This window comes from Strix aluco, chromosome Z (assembly GCF_031877795.1).
Source record: "Strix aluco isolate bStrAlu1 chromosome Z, bStrAlu1.hap1, whole genome shotgun sequence".
In the NCBI taxonomy this organism is placed as follows: domain Eukaryota; kingdom Metazoa; phylum Chordata; class Aves; order Strigiformes; family Strigidae; genus Strix; species Strix aluco.
In genome coordinates, this window is record NC_133971.1 from 11,858,774 (window position 1) to 11,880,276 (window position 21,503).

Below are 21,503 nucleotides of genomic sequence, written 5' to 3' on the forward strand. Positions count from 1 at the left end.
GGGGTCTGAGAAACTGAGGGCTGGCTCTTGTAAAAGGACAGAACTGAAATATGATGCTAGGTGATGTCTGTGTAGAGGAACAGTGTTTTCTCTCTCTGCCATGTATAGGTATGGGTGAATATAATCTCTGTATAGGAAACATTTGTTTGTTTTGAAATTTATTAGGCTATTATGCATAATCTGGACAATTGAACAATACAGGTTTTGGTATACTCACAGATATTAATTCCAAAGCAATAGAGAGCGAGCAAGATAATGACTTCTTTTCTAGAGCTCTCCTAAATCAAGATGTTGTGTATACAACCTGGATATGCATCTGGAAATACTGTTAATGTTCAAGGTTAGAGCGACAAAATCAAAACCAATCCCAAAGCCCCACCTTCATAAAATAGCCACATTCATACCCTCCCAGTAGAGGAACAGAAAGGAATTTATAGGTTGTAAGGCCCAGTAATTGTTGTAAAAGTTATCATGTCCAACAGTACCTTTGCTGTATTTCCACCATCTTATGTGGTTCAAAAAGAGCTTAGTTACCTTCAGTCATTTTTATGTTTCCAAGAAACTCATTAAGTTTGTGTGAACCTTTTTCCTTATGGAACGCCATGTTTCCAGTATGGTATTTTCTCTGTATAGTCTTTTATTTATAGAGTGGGACAACTTCAGACATGCGAAGTAAAGGCTTATGATATTTTTTTTTAGATTTGTAAGCTAGTTCTTTTCAGAAATATCATTGAAATTTCTATTTTAATAAGCATGTTATTTAAGCAGGCTTTTTATGCTTAAGTGTTGGTTTTTAACTTGTCGATAATGTTCAGTATCAAAAGTTCCTCTATCATCCCCTTTGATGTGAATGAAAATTTTCAGTGCATTCAGTTTCACTGTGTTGGGAACACTGTATATGTTCAGTTTTTTTAACTTTAGGTGGGAAAAGGAAACTTCCTGAGCATCTGGCAGTATAGGGTTCACATTTATAAGGATTCATTTTTTTTTAATAATGACTGAATTGGATGACTTCAAAGTCTGCTTCTTCTGTCTCCTGGGAATTCACATCTGTTGGGTGGCATGTGACTTCTCTTGGGCAGTCAAAACGCCTTACGGAACAGAGCCATTTGAAGCTAGAAGTTCTAAAAGCTTTTATTTTTGAAATAACAAACTTTCTTGATACTTTCAGATAAGTAGTTGCTGTTGCAGTGTTGTGGGGTTTTTTTAGTGTTTGGAAACACTTGATAAATTTTTCATGTAACATGGTACTTGAAGATTACAAAGTCATGCTTACAGATAAGGCATCCCCTATTGAACTCTCTTACCTGAGGTTTAACAAGAAAAATGTTAGGTGTTGTACGGATTGTGATACACTAACTTTTAAAAACGCAGCTGACTTACCACTTCATTTTTCTGGTAAGTAGTACAATTATGATCACAAGTGCGTTAACGATCTCCAGGGTAGAATTGGCTGCTTTAGTACAAATAAAAAAAATGTAATATCTGGTTATGTACTATTGGTGACATGCTTATAAACATCTATTTTCTTGCCTGTTTTCTGGACTTAGTCTATTTAATGAGAGTAGTTGCTCTTGGAAGTAAAACCAGTGAGTTTTATTTTTCCATCTAATAAAAATGGGTTAAAACCTGTGATATTTGGGGGTTTTTTTTGTAAGAGCACATACCCATATAGCACATATTGGAGAAGTGATACCATGAATTTTCTGCAAGTCAGCAAAAATATCAGATATAGTTTTTAACCCATTTGAGCCTTCCTGTTGCTTGTTTGCCCTGGTTTTGAAAGAATGCTCTTAGATTTTTACAGTTTATCTGAAAAACTTTTTTTTTCCCCTGAAACTAAAGTTCTGCACAACTTCTATCTTAAACTAGAAGCACTTTTCTTTGCAGTCTTACCATGAAGTGCAAGAAGGTTTTGGGTACATTGTGTGTTACTGCATACACACCATTCTGTTTAGTCTCTGTTGAAGTTCGGTTAGGTTTTTTATTGACTGTTCTGATTTCTTTACTGATTTGGCGATTGCTATCTGTTTGAAAGATGGTCATAAATAGGAATCTTGACTAGGAATCCTCATGATCACTGATAGCCTATGAAATGCAACATTGAACAGGTCTGCCATCTTTGATTTTACTGATACTATTGATCATGAACAGTTTTCATTTATGAAGAAATTTCGTATTTATTCTGTAACTTGGGTATCTTCTTACCACCACCAGCATGCTTTGCCTGTTTTACTGACTACAGGAATTTAAGGCATCTAGCCCCATGACTAGGTCTTTAGGTCCTGCCGTAATACAAATTATAATTGCTAGTTGAATGATTTCAAATGTAAAAGTGTGGTGGGTCCTCCTAATGGATACTGTGTGTATTTGTGGTTCTGTCCCTCCAATTTTTAATAAAGCAATTATTGTTTAATTTTTTGTTTAGTACTAAGGTACACTGATCAGATAACAAACAAACGGGTTTATCCAGAGTATATTCTACCATTAGGACTATTATTGCTGCTTGGAATTGTTTTGTTCAATTTTTATCTGAGTTGTTACTTTTTACTACTATGATTAGTATTGGTGTAGTCTATTTAAGAGACATCCCCCCAATACTCAAAGTCAACCTCCAAAATGTGAGTAGGTTGAAAGTATTGGTAATAATTTAGTGATGTGCTTTTGCAACTCCACAAACACATCATTGAATTATTAAGAGTTTCTGCTGTCTCACCTTTACTCAAAGGCACTAAATCAACAGGTCATGTGCTTTTAATTCTGTTGATGCAACACACAGCAGAATAAGTACAGTTTCTTCCTTAACTATGAAGCTGTCAAGTGCTACCATAACTGAATAAGAAAATCTTTATTTTCTGTTTATACTTCAGATAGCTTAATCAGGTAAGCACTGTTTGGAATCTGTAACATGAACTGTCTGAGATTTGTTCAGTGCTATCTGATTAGAAACTATTTGTCATTCTATATTTTAAATCATTTGAGGCAAAAAGTCAGGGTTTGCAGCTGTCAACAAAATAAAGTTAGTTTCAGTGCAGGCATTGTTCAATACAATTTATATTAGAGAGGTAACTGCTAACGGTGTCCCAGAGTAAGCTGATTCAGATATTAACTGTGCTGCTTACACTTTAAGTCTTGTAGAAGAGGAGGTGATGAGGAGAGCTGGTAGTCTTTTGAAGCCTCATATCATATTATAGACCTGTGGCCATAATGACAATCAGATAAGAAAGGAGGCCTAAACAGTTGCCTTTAAAGTGGTAGAGTCATAGACCAAGTAGGAAGGGAAGCAGGTGAGTCTATCATAATATCAAACTAAGACAAAATGTTTTTGTGGAAAACATCTTTGGATCAGTACAACAAATAAGCAAGTGAGACACTGTGGCATGTGATATACAAGAAGATGGGTTAAATATTTTAACTGACCGAACTGGCCTTTAAAATTTAGGAAGTTGTTATGCTATAGTCAAATTCATGAAATCAAATGGTTGTTGGTCTGTCTTCCTTCTGCAGCTTGCATCAGGTATTTATAGCTTTGCGTGTTCCTTGTGGAATCATCATACCGATACGTTCCTACAGCAAGTTTGTACAGGGGATGAAGCTGCAGCTACAAATTCACTAGAAAGAACCTTGTTGTCATTGAAAGGTAATAATATAGGAAGATATTAAATATAAGGAATCAAATAAGTTACTTCACAGTGAACAAGTAAGACTTCTTTGGTAAAGAGCATTCTCTAACAAAGCCATGCCCATTGGGAAAACCCGTAATCTTGGTTTATTTTACTTGTACCTTTAGCAAGGCAGAAGGGGCATTGTTCACACAGAAGGGGGAGAAGGTACTCTTGTTTCTCTGAATGTACCATTCTGATATGCATGTTGTAAGAAGTCAAAGTCTAGGAGGTGGGAAAGTGGATGGCATAACTGGGTTCTTTTACATGTGTTGTAATTTAGGCTTGCATCTATCTATCTTTAGGCAATTAATGGAGGAAGCTGAGCTATGAATTTTGTTGTGTTAAGTTCACTTTGTGTTCAGTCAAGACATAGCCTTAGGAGTCAGTTTAGGTTTTAGGTTGATGCTGAAGTACTTATCAGTGAAATGATTACATATCCTTACTGTACGTTGCTACTTTGAAGAATTGAGATGTTTGTGTGCAGTCCTTGCGGTGTAGATGGTACCTGTCTTTAATTGTTTCAGAAGGTGCAGCATGCGGCTTCTCTGGGTTATTGGCAGTGATAAACCTGAGAATTCATAAGATGGCTTATGGGCCTTATTTGACTGTACTTGGCCCTTTTCGTGCTGCAGAACCTCTCAGGTTGAAAACTTACAGCTTTTGCAGAATTATTCTTGATTTAGTAATTTTTGTAGTTCTCTTCATTATTTTACATGTAATGTACTGAATTTTAAAGTAATTTCAACAAGATTAGTTTCATGTTAGGTATGGTTGAGGCATCCAAAGGCCTGAAATTAAATTTATTTTTTTAATACAGAGAATTGGAAGACAGGCAAAGTAACTGTAATTGTAACCATGTTCTGAAATCTGTTGGGACAAGGGCTGAAAAATATCTACACAAATAACACATTTTTTCCCTAGTGCTTCGTAAACTGACAGTCCATGGGTTTGTAGAACCTCATTGGAGTGTAGAGGTGATGGTAAGTGACATATATCTGTTTCTAGTTCTAGATTAGAAATCTTTTGTGATGATTTCATGTGTTGTTAGAGCTATGTTTAGAAAACGTTGAAAGGCATGCATTTGTGTTATGTAAAGAAAGGTCAAGTAACACATTCTCAAAGTGTCCTCACATCATTTAAGAACCATCAGATCCTAGCTAAATCTTAAACACTGTGGCACTAATGGCATGATGTTTAAAATAAAAGGTACCCCTTCCAATTTGTGTCACAGGATAGTGACACCCTGTTGCCTACTGAAAGATATCCTATGTGTACTGTCCCCCATAATTTGAAGATGATGTTTTCATTTAATGATGAATGTAATGTCATACTTGTCCTATCAAATTCTATTAATAGAATTTGTCTGAGATGAAAGCTTGTTATATGCAGCCCATCTAGGGGAAGAAAAAAACCCAAACCCAAGTATCTCCCTTAATCCCAAACACTGCCTGCTTCGCTGAAGGAATGGGGGATACCTATGACCTTCCTAAACTAGGAAGTTGAGAACAGGAAAGAACTGGATAAGCAGATTATAAAGCATATGTCTATATTTACCTATACCTCTTCTCTTAGAGATGCTGTACTGTTTGTGTGGTACTAATAAGGTCAGCTTGGATCATCTATGCAGTCTGCTAGCTAGCTAATTATTTGTTTTGTGAGGAAATTGTCCAAGATAATCAATTAGTTCAGTTAAGAGATAAGATGATGTCTGAACTGCCTTCAGTTTGACTCAACTTTCTTCTCATAATACAGTGCAAAATAAGCTTCATCTTTGAAAGACACGTACCTTTATATTTTTCAGGGTTTTCTACATGCAGTGTTTGAACGGCTAAAACAGTTTCTGGAGTGTAGTAAGTATCTGAATATTTTTTCCTTGGTTGTTAAATATTAGAAGCTGGATGAGAACATATTATGGTTTAGTGCATCATCAGTAATCATTTAGGTGCAAGGTATTTTTATGAGTGCAAAGCTATTACTTTAAATGCTGCTGAAACTGTCACAAAAGGCTTCAGTAAAAATGTCCTTTTATAGCAACAGACTAAAATCTCACCAAAATTATACTTGGCATTATAATGCCAATGAAAATTAAATCTTAAACCATGGATTGAGAAAGTATTCATATTAAAGTATATAGATGCTACTAAATCCCAGATCATTTTGAGTTTTCTTCATTGAGAGAGTTTTAGGTTTATTCTTTTCCCTGGAGTTTGTCATATATTTTGGTATGTGTCAAATGGGAAATAAAGACCACATTCAGCTGCATGTACTTTGTCAGCTGCGTGGAAGAGTAGTAGTCTGAGACAGGCAACCACAGGTTAACACAGTCAACAGAAATATAAGCATAATTGGGAGGTGTTAGTGCTTTTGCAGGGAAGTTACCTGAAGCAAGCAAAAAGGAGATGTTAGGCAGTATTGCATGTGAACTCACTCCTTTTTTTTTCTTGTTTGTACACTTGTAGTAGACCCGGTGCAAGCCATTCATTCATTTGAAGCCTATTAGGTCGTTCTTTCAGGATTCAACACTTTTTCCTAAGAATAGATAACTAAACTGAGTAGAAATAAGTCTGATTTAGATGAAGATACTTGGCTCAGGAACCTGTCCTTAGGTGAGACAGGCTGATCTGGGCTCTGAGCCTTGTTTCTAGAAGAGATGGAAACTGCCACTGTGTTCAATGCCAGAATAAAGTACATTTTTTTGCTCTTCTAAAATGCAGGCTTCTTTGCATGCAACTGTTTGGTCCTTCTACTATACTATAGTCATGCTTTTTCTGACTTTCATTTTTGGCAAGATAGTTGCCTAGCTTTAATAGACTAAATTGAAGGCCATCCCATCCTAAAGCTTAGTGGTTATTGTATTCCCTAGAACATGAAGACTGTGTGGTTTGAATGTCCAAAGATATGAACTGAGCTGCACCTTCACATTTCCACTTTTCTAATCAATAAGTTGTTTTGCAAAATCAGGCATGATTACCTTACAAGATTAGTGTTTACATTTATTATATCATGTTTTTTGCCTGTATGTCTTCATTATGTCTCTTTTTGTTTTTCTCTTTTTTATGAAAAAGCTTTATCTGTTTTTTGTAAATTCAGAATGTTTTCCAGTGTCCATAATGAATTATTTTTGATTAATTAAAAAAAATTTTAATGAATTAGTTTTAAGTTTCTAGAAAAGCACGTAGTATTATGTAGTAATGATGTGCCGTAGTTTTAATAAAAGGGCATTTTCATCTTTTTCAATGCTTTTTTACTTGTCTGTGTTAGCATTTGCTTGTATTATTTTAACTATCTTTTGCCACCGCACTGTCTCTAATGATGTCCCGATTGTTTTATTTGACTGGTTACAGTGAATTTTACTGCGGCTGAGAGAAACGGTTAAAGAATTTTTTTTTTCCGGTACTTGTTACCTTGAATTTGACTTTGAGTTTATTCTGCCATAGAACTGTTTGCTGGCTGCTGTAACTGTTGAACTCCAGATAAAACAAGTTGTTCTCCAATTTAATCTTTTAAAGCTTAGCTATCCATAAAGAAAAGGAAAGTCTGAAAAAATCATAGTTGTTAAATATCTGATTTACCAGGTAGAAGTATAAGAGCAGAAAATGTATGCAGAGATCGTCTAGAAAAGACTATAATTCTGTTCACTAAAGTGGTAAGTAAATTCTCCATTCAGTTACTGATAGTTTACTGTTCTGGAGGATCAGTCCCCCTTCAGGTATGTATGTGTGTTAAAGCTGTTTCAGATCTTTTAAAGAAATGGAAGGTACTGCAACTTAAAACTTCTTTGTTATGAGATATATTTTTAAATTTTTTTGAAGGAAAAGGTATCTGTTTACTCATGCTGACATAAGTTGCAGGAGTGAAGAATACATTTCCGTAGCTCAAACAAAATTAAATGCATTCCTTAAGTAAATTACTTAGCTAGGATTTGCTCAAAAAATTCTGGAAGCTTTGTGAAAACATTGGTATCAGCACTGATGAATAAAGAAGAGATAAACTTTTCATCCTATCTTTTATAAGTTGTTAGATTGGTATTTCTAAGGCCCTGTTAGTTCTATTGAATAACTAGCCACTTTTAGTTTATTGAGAGAAAATTAGCAACTCTCTTACCCTCTGTGAATTTTGTATTAGATAACACATTTGGAGTTGTCAGCTAATTCTGGGAAACCATTAATTGCATATATTATCGGAAGGTATTTTTAGCATTGTCACTTGCTCTGTTTTTAAAAGATATAAAACCTACAGAATTCCCATTGTTTTCAGATTCTATTTTGGGGCCATGGATCTTATTTAAATATTCAGCCTAATTAGCAGAAGTGGGAGGCACCTGTCAGCTTCACCAAAATTGAACTGAAGGTGCTCTGACCCAACATTTTTAGTCTTTGTCATAGTACTTCTTACTTTGAACTAACAAGCAAAGTACGTGAGGCATATGCATCTTTTTACTTAGACCTGAAGAGAAAATACACTCTTAATAGATAATCTACCACCTGTAGAAATTCAGGTGCAAACATTTAGGCTTAGGCATTTTTGTAGTAGTAAAAGGAGATCAAAGGAATTGACCAGTGCATTCTAGACCACTAGTTGTAAAAGCTAAGCTGAAGATGCAAGTGCTTGTACTGCAGTGGAAGAGGAGAAAAAATAATAAAATATTATTTCTCTCATGCTTGTTTTACTTAATTCATCCCTATTGGAATTATTCTATCTGATAAAATGTTCAGGGTTTTAAGTGTCGCTGTGTTTTATATACTGTGTTGCTAGCAAGCTGGTCTAGCTGAAAATGGGTATTGTTTTTTAAGCTTAAAAAAAAGGTAATTTTGAAAATGAATCACGAATTTCAGGGCAAAATAATGCCTTATTAACCATTGATACTGATTTCTTCCTAATTTCCCATCTGTGTTCAGTTTTCTCTTCTAGAATTTCCTATAAATTGGCACTTGGTTTTGGTAACTAGTTTATGAAAACATTTAATAAGACTTGGACAAAAAGTGTTTAGACTTCTCTTTCTTGCTCTTCTACTTCCCTAACTTTTAGCTTTTGGACTTCCTGGATCAACATCCATTTTCATTCACCCCTTTGATTCAGAGGTCATTGGAATTTGCTGTAAGCTACGTTTTCACAGAGGCTGGTGAAGGAATTGTATTTGAGCGGTTTATTGTACAGTGCATGAATCTCATTAAGATGATTGTAAAAAATTATGCATACAAGCCATCAAAAAATATTGAAGGTACTGTTATTTGCTAAAAACATTTTTTATATCTTTAGAAACATTTTACTAGTTGTTCCCAACAGTAAAACTCCTTTGAGACATTCTTCTGAAGCCCTTAATGATTTAACAGTTAGAAATGTATACTTCTGTCTCTATATTGATAATTCTTATTTTGATGGTTAAAGTATTAATATACCTAGACATTGGCTTGCTAAAGTAATTTTAAATACACAAGGGGTGTGAATATCTTTTCATTATTGATTGTTTTACTTTTCATTGAACTAATTTTAGAAAGTATTGAGGTGTGGAATTTGGTTTATTTTCATCAAATGGTTTGATGCATCTTTCCCTTGAGAAACATTTGATAAAATGGGGTATTTGCTGTAACACACTAATACTGGTACTCTGAAATACAGAGACACAGTGAATTTGACATGCAGTTGAATATAAAGCAGTTTATGTGTTCTGCTTTGTTGGACTGTGTTTCATTCAGAATCTTCATACACAGCTGTATGTATGGATAATGAAAAATAGAATTGAACTATATTAAAAAAAAACCTTCCACATTTGGTTTGACATTTATCAATGACTATATAACAATTAGCATTCTCTTTCTAAATCTGAAGAAAGTTTCATGAGCATACTGGTATGTGTCAGAAAGATTACACAAACCCAGCATTTAAAATTCTTCAAAATATTTATGTATTTCAGTGTTATTCCGTATTTTTATAATATGTTAGAATGTCATAAATCCACTATTAACAGAAATTTCTGCTTGCAAAACTTCATAGTTGTGTTTGAGTTCTTGAAATAGAAAAGTGGTCACTTGAGACAAGAAGAATATAGCACATTCTGATAAAAGCTATAGCACTTGACTTTTTGAGAAGTGGGTGATTAAGAAAAAAATTAAAATAGAAAATTTATTTTTCTTAATTTCTGACTGACATGTAGTGTATGTCTTGGTTGTATAGCATACAGTATTTGGTTTTATTGCTGCTTTCTTTAAGCAATATTAACTCCTAAAAACCTGAAGTTATTTTTAAGGCGATTTGGATAAACTTTTTGAATGGGTATATGTGAAACTTTCTTTGAGTTCTGTGTGTTTTTAAATTCAGTAATGCTAAATAAAAAAACCCAAAACCATCAGGTAAACAGTTTTTCTTTTCATCTCTGTAGTAGCTGAAAAGCATTATAAATAGTCTGTGAAGCCCTAACAACCCTTTAGTCTAATTGTGCTGTTAGAGAACTTGCTTAAAAGTAAAGGAATTTGGGAGTTTAACTTAAAAAAAGGTCCACCTGAAAGTCTGTTATGAAAGTCTGCCATGAAAATGTATTTTCCTTTTTTTTTTTCCTCAGAGGATAAGGATTTCTTTCTAATTTTACTAGACTATTGTTTGATCATTAAGCCGCTTAATTGTAATTTGGAATTTTCTATGTTTTCTTTCAGATAGCAGTCCTGAAACTCTTGAAGCACATAAGATAAAGACAGAGTTTTTCACATATCCAACACTAATGGAAATATGTAGGAGATTAGTCACTCACTATTTCCTGCTGACAAAGGAGGAATTAGCCATGTGGGAAGAGGACCCGGAAGGCTTCAGTAAGAAATATGCTGTGTAGTTGGTTGCAGTTTATTTAGATATTGGTGTAAGAGTTTCATATCTGCATGGCCTCTAGAAATTTCTTACTGCAATATTGGCTGGTTTATTTTCTACAGTCTTGTCACATGGACAGATATTCCCTATAGAGATAGTTTCCGTACCAAGAGGTTTCTCAGTAGTCTGATACCCACATATCTAAATACTAAACTATTTGAACCGTAGTTGAAATAATATTTTTTCATTTTGTTCGTGAAATAACAGCTGTAGAAGAGACAGGAGGAGATTCTTGGAAGTACAGTCTCAGAGTAAGTATTTAAATTTGAAATAAAACCATTCAACATTTCTGGATACTTTTCTTGATAGTCTTGATAGAGAGATGATATTTGGCAGAAAGATAAGCTTGTGCTTTTCAAAAAAAATTTAGTTAAATTTCATTAGAATATATAAATTAACCTTGTTCCATTGTATAAATTAACTTTGTTCCTTTATCAATGTTCAAATGTGCTGAAATACACTGGAAACTATGCACTTCATATTTTAGGAGGGAGGGAAAAGGAGTTTGCTTCAGCATTTGTATTGTGTAGTATCTGGTGGTGATTAAACCCAGTAGAAGTTGTCTCTACTTTAAACTGGTAATTGATGATATCAATTATAACTGTTAGTAGACATGATGAATGAAGAAAGTTTCAAATGCATCTATATTAGCATTTTTGTTCAAATCCAGAAGTATGCTGTTGTAGTAAATCTCCCAATTATCACTGCTGTGTCTTCCTCTGCAGAGACATCTCAAAGTTTATTTGCTATGTTATATTAATTTTAAAACTAAAAAAACGAACCCTGTGCATCTAGTGTGTTTCAAGTGCAAATGGGTATTCAGTCCAGATGACTCAGAGCTAATTGAAAAAAGAAACTGTGACATACCTACAGTGGTCACTGGCTCCTCTACACCAGCTATTTCACTCGACAGCTCCGTTGTTGTTCTACTGCAGAACTGGCCAATATAGATACAATCATCAAACTCTTGTTAGAGTTAAACATACTCCATAGTAGGAAGAGTGGTATTTCATATAATACTAATTTTGCTGCAGTGTATTTCATTTTAAATTACGACCTTTGATGTGAGCTATTCAGCATAAAATGTATTTTAATTCCCTTTATTTTGGTAGATTCTAAAACAGATCTTTTAATTTTTCAGCCATGCACAGAAGTTCTTTTTATTGATATTTTCCATGAATATAATCAGACTCTTACCCCTGTGCTTTTAGAAATGGTTCACAGTCTGCAAGGTAAGTTCTTTAAAAAATAAAGGAACTGTAAAATGTAGAATTGTTTACATTCACTTTTGTCAACTGTTAAACAATTTTACCTTTGTGATATCTAATTTTATATAGTTCATTCACTCTGTATTTTTGAAAAGGCATGTTAATAATTTAGAATTATTTCTAAACCTACCATAAGGAAAATGCATTATGTATCTAGGAAGAGGAAATCCTGAGGATTCTTTACTTTTCATCATAACTATTTTAGATGACTGATAAAGATTGGGGCATTTCTACTTTCATGAGGTCTCACATTTTCTTGAAAATGGTCAAAAAGCTTAATAAATTCTGTAGCTTACTGGGAACTTCCTGTTCAAATGTTGCAAGGCAGTTTATGGTAATTCTGATATGTCTGCAAAAATCCTGGGGAAAAAACCTTTAAAAGAAAAAATTGAAGTTGTGCTCTCATTTTGGAGAGTCTAGAGGACTTTTATGCAGAAATGGAGAGTCTAGAGGACTTTTCTGAAGAATCTGCTTTAAAAATTTAGTGGTTTTCTGTATGAAGATGGAAGTCTTCATGGACTGAGGAATGCTTCAACTTTTTCTTTCTTTTCTATGATTCTTTGCACCCAAACTATATTTTATAGTGGCTATGAAAGATAACACATGGTAGCTGCTGCCTTGTTTTCCTTGTCATTTCAGCTTAGGTTGTTTCCCCAGGTTGTATCTTACCTGACTTAAAATATTTTTATAGTTGAACTTATCAGAATGGATCAGTACTTTCTATGAAATAGAAATAAATGCTCACTTTCTGAGGGTGGTTTCTGACTTCACAGAATCTCTTCATTAAATACTTTGTGTACATAAGTTTCAGGATGGCTTGCTGTGATACTGGGAATGGTAAAAGGTTCCTTATGACAGGGTTTTATTTTGTTTTCCAAGAATTATGGAAGTTAATACTTTCATGCTAAAAGGTATACATACACTTTTTTTTTTGCTCCTGAAGCCCCTATTAGTCATTTCTGGATGTTTTCAACTTGAGAGTTACTGCTGAAGTACTAGATGATATTAAGAATTCATTAATTCTTAAGATTTTGGAAAATCTTTACTTATACATTGTAAGTACACATGCACACATATATAAAGTATATAGAAACTAGGTCTAGGACTCTGCTGGAAATAGTATCATGTGGTCGACAGTCTTAAGCCATTTGCAGGTTTTGAGTCTGTTCTTGCATGTTGCTGTTAAAAATAAATTTTCAACTCCGAAGAAGTCAGTCAAAAATGGGGTATGAAAGCTGAGATTTGATTTTGATGTATTCACTGAAGAAAGTATCAAAACGGAAATAATTGAACTTGTGAATTAAACAAAAATAGTGAAGCAGTCTTAATTCACAGCATACTTATTTAAAGTGTGTTATGTGCAAAGTTGTTTGCATTCTTTGTTTTAGTTATGCTTTTTTCTTTATTTCATCTTTGTCTTGTAGCATCTACCAACATGGAAGATACCAGTGCTATACTGATTAAAGATGCTGGTAAATTAAATTTTACTTTACCTTTGAAGTTACAGAGCTGCCTTTGTGTATGTGCTTGACTTCTTAAACTTGCAAATTCTTCATATTATCTTTTAAGACTTTTGGAAAGTAAGACCTCAATCCTCTTTCTACTTTCACTTGATGTCAGTCTGCACTTTTCAAAATGCTTATGTAAAAAATATGGTGGTTTTTTTAGCTCTTTTGTGAAACAAACTGTTAGACAATCTCCCTTACTGTCCTTTCCTCTCTGCAAATAAATGAGCTACAGTGCTTCCATGGAGATACTCTGTCCGTTTTACAAGTAAGGAGATTTTATGGCAAAACAGAAAAATTGCCTGAGACCTCTGATGACACCATTCTTGATGTTAGAATAAGACCTTCATTGTTCTTATGGTTTTTAACTATTTTCAAGAGTCTGAATTTTCTTCTGTAATAACCTTTCTTTTACTAAAATTTCCTCCACAGTTCCCTTCATGGTCTGCTAATGTCTCCTTCAGAAAGATATGCTTTAGCTTTGTTTTCTTTGTTATGTTCAGGTTATAAAAAATGTTTTTTGAAACTTAAATTAGTCTGATTATATAGTATCAAAAATTAAACATTTAAGCAAACAATAAGCATAACTATTGTTTTTCCCCAGTGTATAATGCGGTTGGACTGGCTGCTTATGAACTATTCGATAGTGTGGATTTTGATCAGTGGTTTAAAAATCAACTATTAGCAGAACTACAGGTTTCTCATAACAGGTAAACACCTTGGTTTGTTATGCCTTCATCATTTAAATATGAACTGTTGATATGAATCTGGTAAGATATAATGTCTAATAACTGTGAACTTGAAAAATAAATGTTTAAATGTATCCACTAAATGAGCAGAGGTATGAAATACATATAGATAACTGATAGTGTCACAGAAGTGGCAGTGTTCCTGACAGCTTCTGTTTGTTTAAATTACTGTGGTGGATACTTCCAGGGTTCTGTAAAAATATTGTAAGTCTGTCCTCTTGCATATATTTGAGTTGACTAAACTCTTGCAGGACAACTACTTTTGCTCATTTCAAGAAAGATATTTAGGCCTCCTGAGAGCCCAAGAACCCTTTAGGCAGCAAAGTCCAGTGAAATCTGTGGAAACAGTCTCTGTAAAACTGTAGCTTAGCCAAAATAGTGATTTGTTCTTCTCTACTAGTTCAAATACAAACCTTCTGTAACAGTCTTCGGTTAATTTTACCAGTAATAAAGTGGGGAAGTAAGGATTTGGGTTGTGTTGTAAAGTGTGAATAATTACAGTCTGGTTTTATGTAAAGAGTATTATTTAGCCCATCTGCTGTGGTTTTTCTTTCTCACCAAGGTCCCCTTCACTTGGATGGCCTTCCTATTAGTACCTTTTTTGTTTAGCAGATGTCATAGGGTGTTTTGAAAGATCGTTTTTGGCATCTCAGTACAGATGGAACTGTCCATCTCCACAACTGACAGAGAAGACAGTGTTCTTCCCTATTCCTCAAACTGTCACTCTTCTCTCAGGGGAAGGACAGTGACTGCTATTGTATGTGCTAATCCTCATCAGATGAGTTCTGAATCACCCTTTGACTCTGAATAAGTATGTCCTATTTTTCTCATCAGTCATTATCAGTGACCCTAATGTCCTTTGAAGAATTTTACAAATTTTTCCTTCTACGTTTGCAGTTCATTTTACCAGCCATAATTGTTATCTGAAATAGAAACTAATTTGTTTGCTAATACCTTTAGGAACTACTATAAATTTTAAATGATTTTTGATAATGAGTTGCTAGCCAGCTTTTTTTGTTTTCAAATGCTGGTTATAAACATTTTCTTTACAAATACAGTTCAATTGCATGTAGAATGGAAGAACCTGCTAAACTTACAAATATTAAAATGCTTCTTTTCATTAAAGTATACCTTTTAAAAAATGAATTATTTAGTTTTAGATATATAACCTTATTTAAGAGTCACAGAATAATTGCCACAGTTGTTTACCTGATGTCTCCTAATGTTTTTATTCTTATTAGTCTTTTTTTATATGGTCTCAACTTCACCTTGCTATCTGCTAGTGGCCAAATACTCTAATAGTTAGGCTAAATGTCAGAAGAGCAGGAAAGCATGGGAGATCTTGTATATATGATCCTTTTTTGTTGTGCAACACCAGCACAGATCTCTGAATAAAATTGCCGTGGTATTTGTAGCACATGCTGGCTTTGCCATTTTTATGTTATGCACACATGTGGCATAAGTAAAACTGACAGCAGTCTTCTACGGCTGATATAGTTGAATTTACAGTTGGGAAGACACCTGATCTAATCATTTAGTTGGTATTTGTGATATCCCAGGATGAAATTCATGTGGGGACAGAAGCTTGCAGTACAAGTAATCCAGAAGTTTGAAGCCTTGTTTGCTTGGACTGCTTCTACTGCCAGCATCACTGGAGACCACCATGGCGATAAGGGAGATGGTATTAGTAGTTTGAATGAAGTGCTGCTTTAACAACAGCTTCAGGAATACATGTGGAGTTCAGATAAAGCATATTGGAGGGTATGATCTGCTGTCCCACAAAATGTCCCATGATGATTAGCATGCTTATTCACAAACTGGTTTATGTTTGGGAACATAAACCTATGTATTGTCAGCAGTGACTGTACTTTGCTGTGCTTTGTTTTCTTTGAAAGTTTCATTGTCTGTTGATAGTGAGTCTGTCAACCATAGCCATAGCAGTAGGAGAAATATGGGATTAATGAAAAAATATTCTCAAAGATTTTTAGAAACATTTTGTTGCCAAATTTATCACTTACCATAATATTTAGTTTTGTACTGATTAAGGAGAAATTTTTCTGTAGTATGAAAATAGTTTACTGAATACAGTTTTTTGCAATAACTCAATCTTAAGACAACTTTTTCTGCTGAAAGTATTGATGTGACCTACTTTGGTATTAAGTAACATACCTTTGACTTGAATGTCTGAATGCTGTCCAGACCGCTTAAAGTTACTCTCCTATGACTATTGCAACAGAAGCTGTCTTATTTTGGAATATGGTCACTTTTCCCATGTGAGCTTTAGGTCCAGCAGGCTCGATCTCGTTATACTTAGTGTGTGCTCTAGTGATGTTCTAAGAGGTGAGCTTTTTCCAGAAGTACTGAATGTAGAAAAGGTAGGACCTCAGAAATGAGCACCTATGAGCAGAAGAATTTCTAGGAACTTCAGTCATTTAAAAAATTTATATTTTTTAACATAGGTACTTATGTTGTGTCATTTAAAACTATTCTATGTGATAGTGGTTTGAAAACTACCCAATGACAATCTCAAGAAAAATCTCTTGATTTTTAATGTTGTGATTTTTACAAGGTTATATTGGGCACGAGTATTCTAAGAATAGAAAAGGTTGTATCATCACAGCTTCTCTAACAAATAGAAGGACAAGTTAGTAAGGCAGTATCTTAAGTCATGCTTCAGCATGGGTTGTTCATGCTTCACTGACACTTAATCTCAAGCAACACTGGAACGTTATTCCTCATTAGATTTGTGTTCCAGTCTAGTGAACTGCTGTATACATGCTACTTCCACAACTTTAATTTTTTCTGAAGATGTGCTTCGTTAACTCTCATGGTTATGGGAAAGTTTAGTAAATCACATTTATTAAATGTAAAGAAGCCTCGATAATTTCAGTTTAAATTGCTGTCTTGATTGCTTACAAGGCAGAAGTTCATCAAATGAAAAATACATTTAGGGTAACATGGTAAAATAATTTATTAGTTAAAATTCTGTGAGTAGGGTTCATCTTTGCATGTCTGCAAATTAAACACTTAAATCTGAGCTACTCTTCGCGATCAGCCTTTATAATCAGTGGAGAAAAATAGCACCTCTATGGAAAGCTTTTCCAAATCATTATGTTAGACAGTTCAGCTCATTGTTCTGGTTCTTCTTTCCATTGACTCTATGCTGTTTGATTTGCCCTCCTGTTGCAGCAATGGTGCAAGATTAGGTATTCTCAGTTCTTTCTGAGAACAGTTTTAGACTGATGACATGAAATACTCTGGCATTTGTAATGCAGTACTTAAGCTTGCATTTTTAAATTTTTAAACCTAAATGTTTGAGCATAAAAGGTGAAAAGCAGTAGATACCATGATGTCAGTAATAAATATAAGATATATTTTTAGTTTCTTTTATTGGTGTGCTATGCGCAGAATAAACTGTATCTCTAGTGAGACCTTCAAGATCCAGTCATTTAGGATGAAAGGTATATTTTTCAGACTAAGTTGGTGTTTCCTGAGACTTCTAGTGAAGAGTTTTGATGAAAGAATTCTGCACTAAAGTTCTAAAGTTGGTCTTGAAAAAACTAATGGGGAATAATGTTTTCCTAGTGATTCTTAGATTTCTTTTTCATCAGAGAATTCTAGAATAGCAAGTATGATGAGTTCATGAGTACAATTTTTTTTTTTCCCTCTACTTTTAAAGATACAAACCAATACGCCGACGAGTAATTTGGTTGATTGGACAGTGGATTTCTGTAAAATTCAAATCAGACTTGAGACCAGTGTTATATGAGGCGATTCGTAACTTGCTTCAAGATCAGGACTTAGTGGTAAGTAAAAATAAGTAATGTTTTGAATTATACATTTGTTCTGTAAACACAGGTGAAACATAAATACCATACCTTGTGTAAACTTGATTGAAAAATTTCATAACGTCACACCGTAAAGTCTGTTGTGCCTTGCAAAAGATAATCTGCTGAGAAGTTGTGGGGGTGTTTAATTGTGGAGATGTTGAACAATAAGGTCAGACATGAAATGAGCTTTTAAGATTTCACTAGGTGATGACTTTGGTGGGAAAATGAATGGCAATAGCATCAGTCTGGTTTTTTTCTACGAAGAAAGTTGTGAAGTGTCTTGAGATAAATAATTTATAAAGAAATGAACACTTTGTGTAGATAAAACAGGGTTATTCTGTGACTAGTCCCTGCACTATATAGCATTATTTAAGCATCAACATAGTTATCTGTTAACAAAATGATAAATAGCATCGGTTGCTAAGATGGTTGAGTACCAGTCTGTGGTTTTCTGCTACAATTTTGGTTTAGCAGGTGAAGTTGAATTGAGAAGCTGGTTTTGTGATTTTCTTTTTTTATTTTTAAACAGACCTAGCAGGCAACAAATATAACAAATAAGCCTAGCTAGACTGTTAGTTAAATATTGGCAGTCATAACAGTTATTTCTGTGATTCCAGACAGGAATGTGCTTCTATGTTGATGTTATGACTGTTTTCACTTAAAGCTTTCTGAACATCTGAATGTCTAACAGTGAAGAACATGCTGACTTGTTGAGTTTATTTGATTCTGTGCTTTTTGGGTGACAGCAAGTTGTGAGATAATCCCAAGTAAACTGCTTCTCTATTGCAAGAGTTTTTATCACAGGCTAGATATCTTCTTGTTTAATTCCTTCTTGACCTTCATGAAGGTTTTGCCAGAGTGGTTTCTCCAGGTGGTACCACTTTAGTGATGGCAAAGAAAATGTAAAGGATACTAAAATGAAGGCAAATGAAAATGTTTGAGTTGAACTAACTGCATTTCTTAGAGGATGACAGAACACATAGAATGATTCAATTGCCAAAACAGCAACTGGTTTGATACTGTCAGATATTATGTTGATAATCAAAATGTTTAATGGATGTATGCATGATGCTTCTTGACTTTTGTCTTTAAGGTCCGTATTGAGACAGCTACGACACTGAATTTAAATATCCTTTTATTGGCAAAGATGTTTGGTTAGTTCTTAATTCAGAGTTACTGGAAATTAAACAATTTTAAACTTATTACCAAATTCTTCACATTATAATTTTTGTATATCCATTTAATATTTGCTTATTTGAGTCTTGTATCCATCTGCAATCTGTATTGTTGTTCCTTAATAGTTGTTTACCTGTAGATGACTTTGAGTTCAGAACTGACCAGTTCTTACCGGTAAGAGCATTTATATGGGCATAGATCCATAGAGGAAGCCAGGAAAAAACATTTTCCAATTTAATTTTAAACCAGGAAAAAAATAATTTCAAATTTCATTTTAAACCACACTATTTAGCAATCTCTGTGTATGTATTTTTTTGTCTTCATAGGCCAAAATTTGTGAAGACTTATACTGCTTCTGTTAAGGTGGCTAATATGCAATATATAGACAATTCAAAATGTTTTAGAACTAACTATTACAACTTCCTAGCATTGTGTTTGGTGCTATATATACTGTGTGCTACCAGATGCTAAGTTTCTTCATGCTAAGACAACATGAATACTGTCTTTAATGTCTCCACACCAATGTGACTTTCCCTTACGTCTGTTTCACACAGTACTTTCTAACCTGCTGTTTCACACAAATATTAAATACAAGTGTATGACTAAAATAGTGCCTTAAAAACATAGACCTTCTTGGTTTCCTATATTTGTCCTTTACAGTGGTCATTACTGTTGTTATTAAGTAAACAGTGAAATGTTGCTGTAAATCTAAAGGTTTATTTTGATAACTCAAACTTAGCAGATGCTCTTATTTCATTATGACTTCCATGTTAACTGCAACTCTCTTGAAAACAAACAAAACAAATGCAAAGTGCATCTATACTGTAAACACTGGAATTGTTTAATATGTCTTTTTCAGTTCAATATATGTCTTGTCTACTGAACCAAAAACTGGTAGACTGTACCTCTGCTTTTACCCTAACATAGTGCTCTTTCTGGAGAGATGGCCTTCAGCGTTATAGTATTTGAACTGAAGACATATTTACACTTGCTAAAACATGAAAATTACATATGTTCAAACTAATCACTGTTGAACTGTTTTGTAAGAGCATATCTGATTTTTTTAATCCTGTGTAGTTAGTGATTGGTTAGTGTGCATTTTTCCACATGAAAGAGTAACATTTTGCACACTCCATAAATGTCTTTCAGAGTTCATAGATGTTTTAGAATTGTAAGCATACAGGAAAATCACCAGTTCATGTCACCAATTGTATTTCTGATGGTCTAATCTGTAGTTTATTTTTCTTTTAGTATCTGGAATCCATGTTTACACTGCTCTTTCAACTACTTCAGGAAGTAACACAATGTGACACCAAAATGCATGTTCTTCACGTTCTGTCTTGTGTGATTGAAAGAGTCAGTATGCAGGTATCTTATAGATTTCAGTGTTAGCTTTGTACTAAGAACACAGAGGAGGACTTGATGTTGTTAACTTATACAAAAATAGTAAGAAAAAGTAATTTTTTAATAGACTGGTTATTGTTATGGTAGGTGCCTGCATTCTTTGCATCACGTGGTTATCTTTTCACTTTTCAGTTCTCATTTAGCTTTTGTGTAAAATGTTCTTGCTCAGTTACTACTTTATTTACTATGTATTTTTTGCATTGACTCATCTTTTAGGGTACAGACTTTCACTGCTTATCTTATTGCATTTCTTGCAGTTTTCTTTTTTAATTGTAATTAATTCTAATTGTCTTATATCTGGACTAGTATTTTATTAAGTCTTACATATTAAGAGACATCTGAGGGACAGAATGCTTCACACTGCTAGGGACTGTGCAGTTAAATTTGTAATCTCTTGTTGGCACTGATAGGATCACAATTGCCTATAGAGCACTCCTCTTAACTGCATGAAAAGTTTCAAGTTCACATTATGAATTTTCAGTACTTTCTTGTAGTTTTAAAGTATATTCTTCAGCTTATACATAAAGAAATTGAAGATATTTTTGCGGAATTAAAAAATGAATTGTTGACTGCTTTTGTCTTAGTTTTTTTTTGTGGTATTACTGTATTAAGGACAGAGATAATGCATGGTCTTGAGCTTATCTCCTCTTTCTACAATTAATCCTCTCTGAGAGCCAAATGAAGCTTTCCTAATTGTCCCTTGTAGGAAAAATCAACATGACAGAAGATTTCCATGCATTTTAGATCAGCTAGAGAAGCAGCAGAAAAAAACAAATTGAGAAAGAAACTTTGAGTCTGTTTAGGTTAATTCCTAATTAAGTACTTTAGAAGACAAATAGATTAACCTTTTAGTATTGTAGAGCATAATAGAAAAAAATTTAGGTTGGGACAAACCTCTAGAAGTTATGCAGTCCAACCCCTGCTCAAAAGATGGATAACTTCAGAGGTTATTCACCTTTTTAGTATTTTTTTACTGGAACTGTGTCTGGCCTTCCTAAAGGATTCTGTTATTTAGGAATCCTGTCTAAATGAAGAATATATCAATATG

The 21,503-nt window shown here is 33.9% G+C and overlaps 1 protein-coding gene across 5 annotated transcripts in view; it reads left to right on the forward strand.

The window, feature by feature from the left end:
* The window catches only part of IPO11 (importin 11), a 115,525-nt gene that overhangs the window by 35,036 nt on the left and 58,986 nt on the right, over positions 1–21,503 (forward strand). For 4 of the 5 annotated variants that reach the window (XM_074812516.1, XM_074812518.1, XM_074812519.1 and 1 more), the window contains exons 8-21: positions 3,508–3,640; positions 4,587–4,645; positions 5,467–5,515; positions 7,241–7,311; positions 8,694–8,886; positions 10,316–10,468; positions 10,731–10,774; positions 11,665–11,755; positions 13,216–13,263; positions 13,901–14,006; positions 17,725–17,851; positions 18,969–19,002; positions 19,185–19,225; positions 20,303–20,419. In XM_074812516.1, coding sequence (XP_074668617.1) covers positions 3,508–3,640; positions 4,587–4,645; positions 5,467–5,515; positions 7,241–7,311; positions 8,694–8,886; positions 10,316–10,468; positions 10,731–10,774; positions 11,665–11,755; positions 13,216–13,263; positions 13,901–14,006; positions 17,725–17,851; positions 18,969–19,002; positions 19,185–19,225; positions 20,303–20,419 — 1,266 coding nt within the window. The remainder of the gene's footprint in view (positions 1–3,507; positions 3,641–4,586; positions 4,646–5,466; positions 5,516–7,240; positions 7,312–8,693; positions 8,887–10,315; positions 10,469–10,730; positions 10,775–11,664; positions 11,756–13,215; positions 13,264–13,900; positions 14,007–17,724; positions 17,852–18,968; positions 19,003–19,184; positions 19,226–20,302; positions 20,420–21,503) is intronic. The other variant, XM_074812517.1, reaches the window with a different exon arrangement.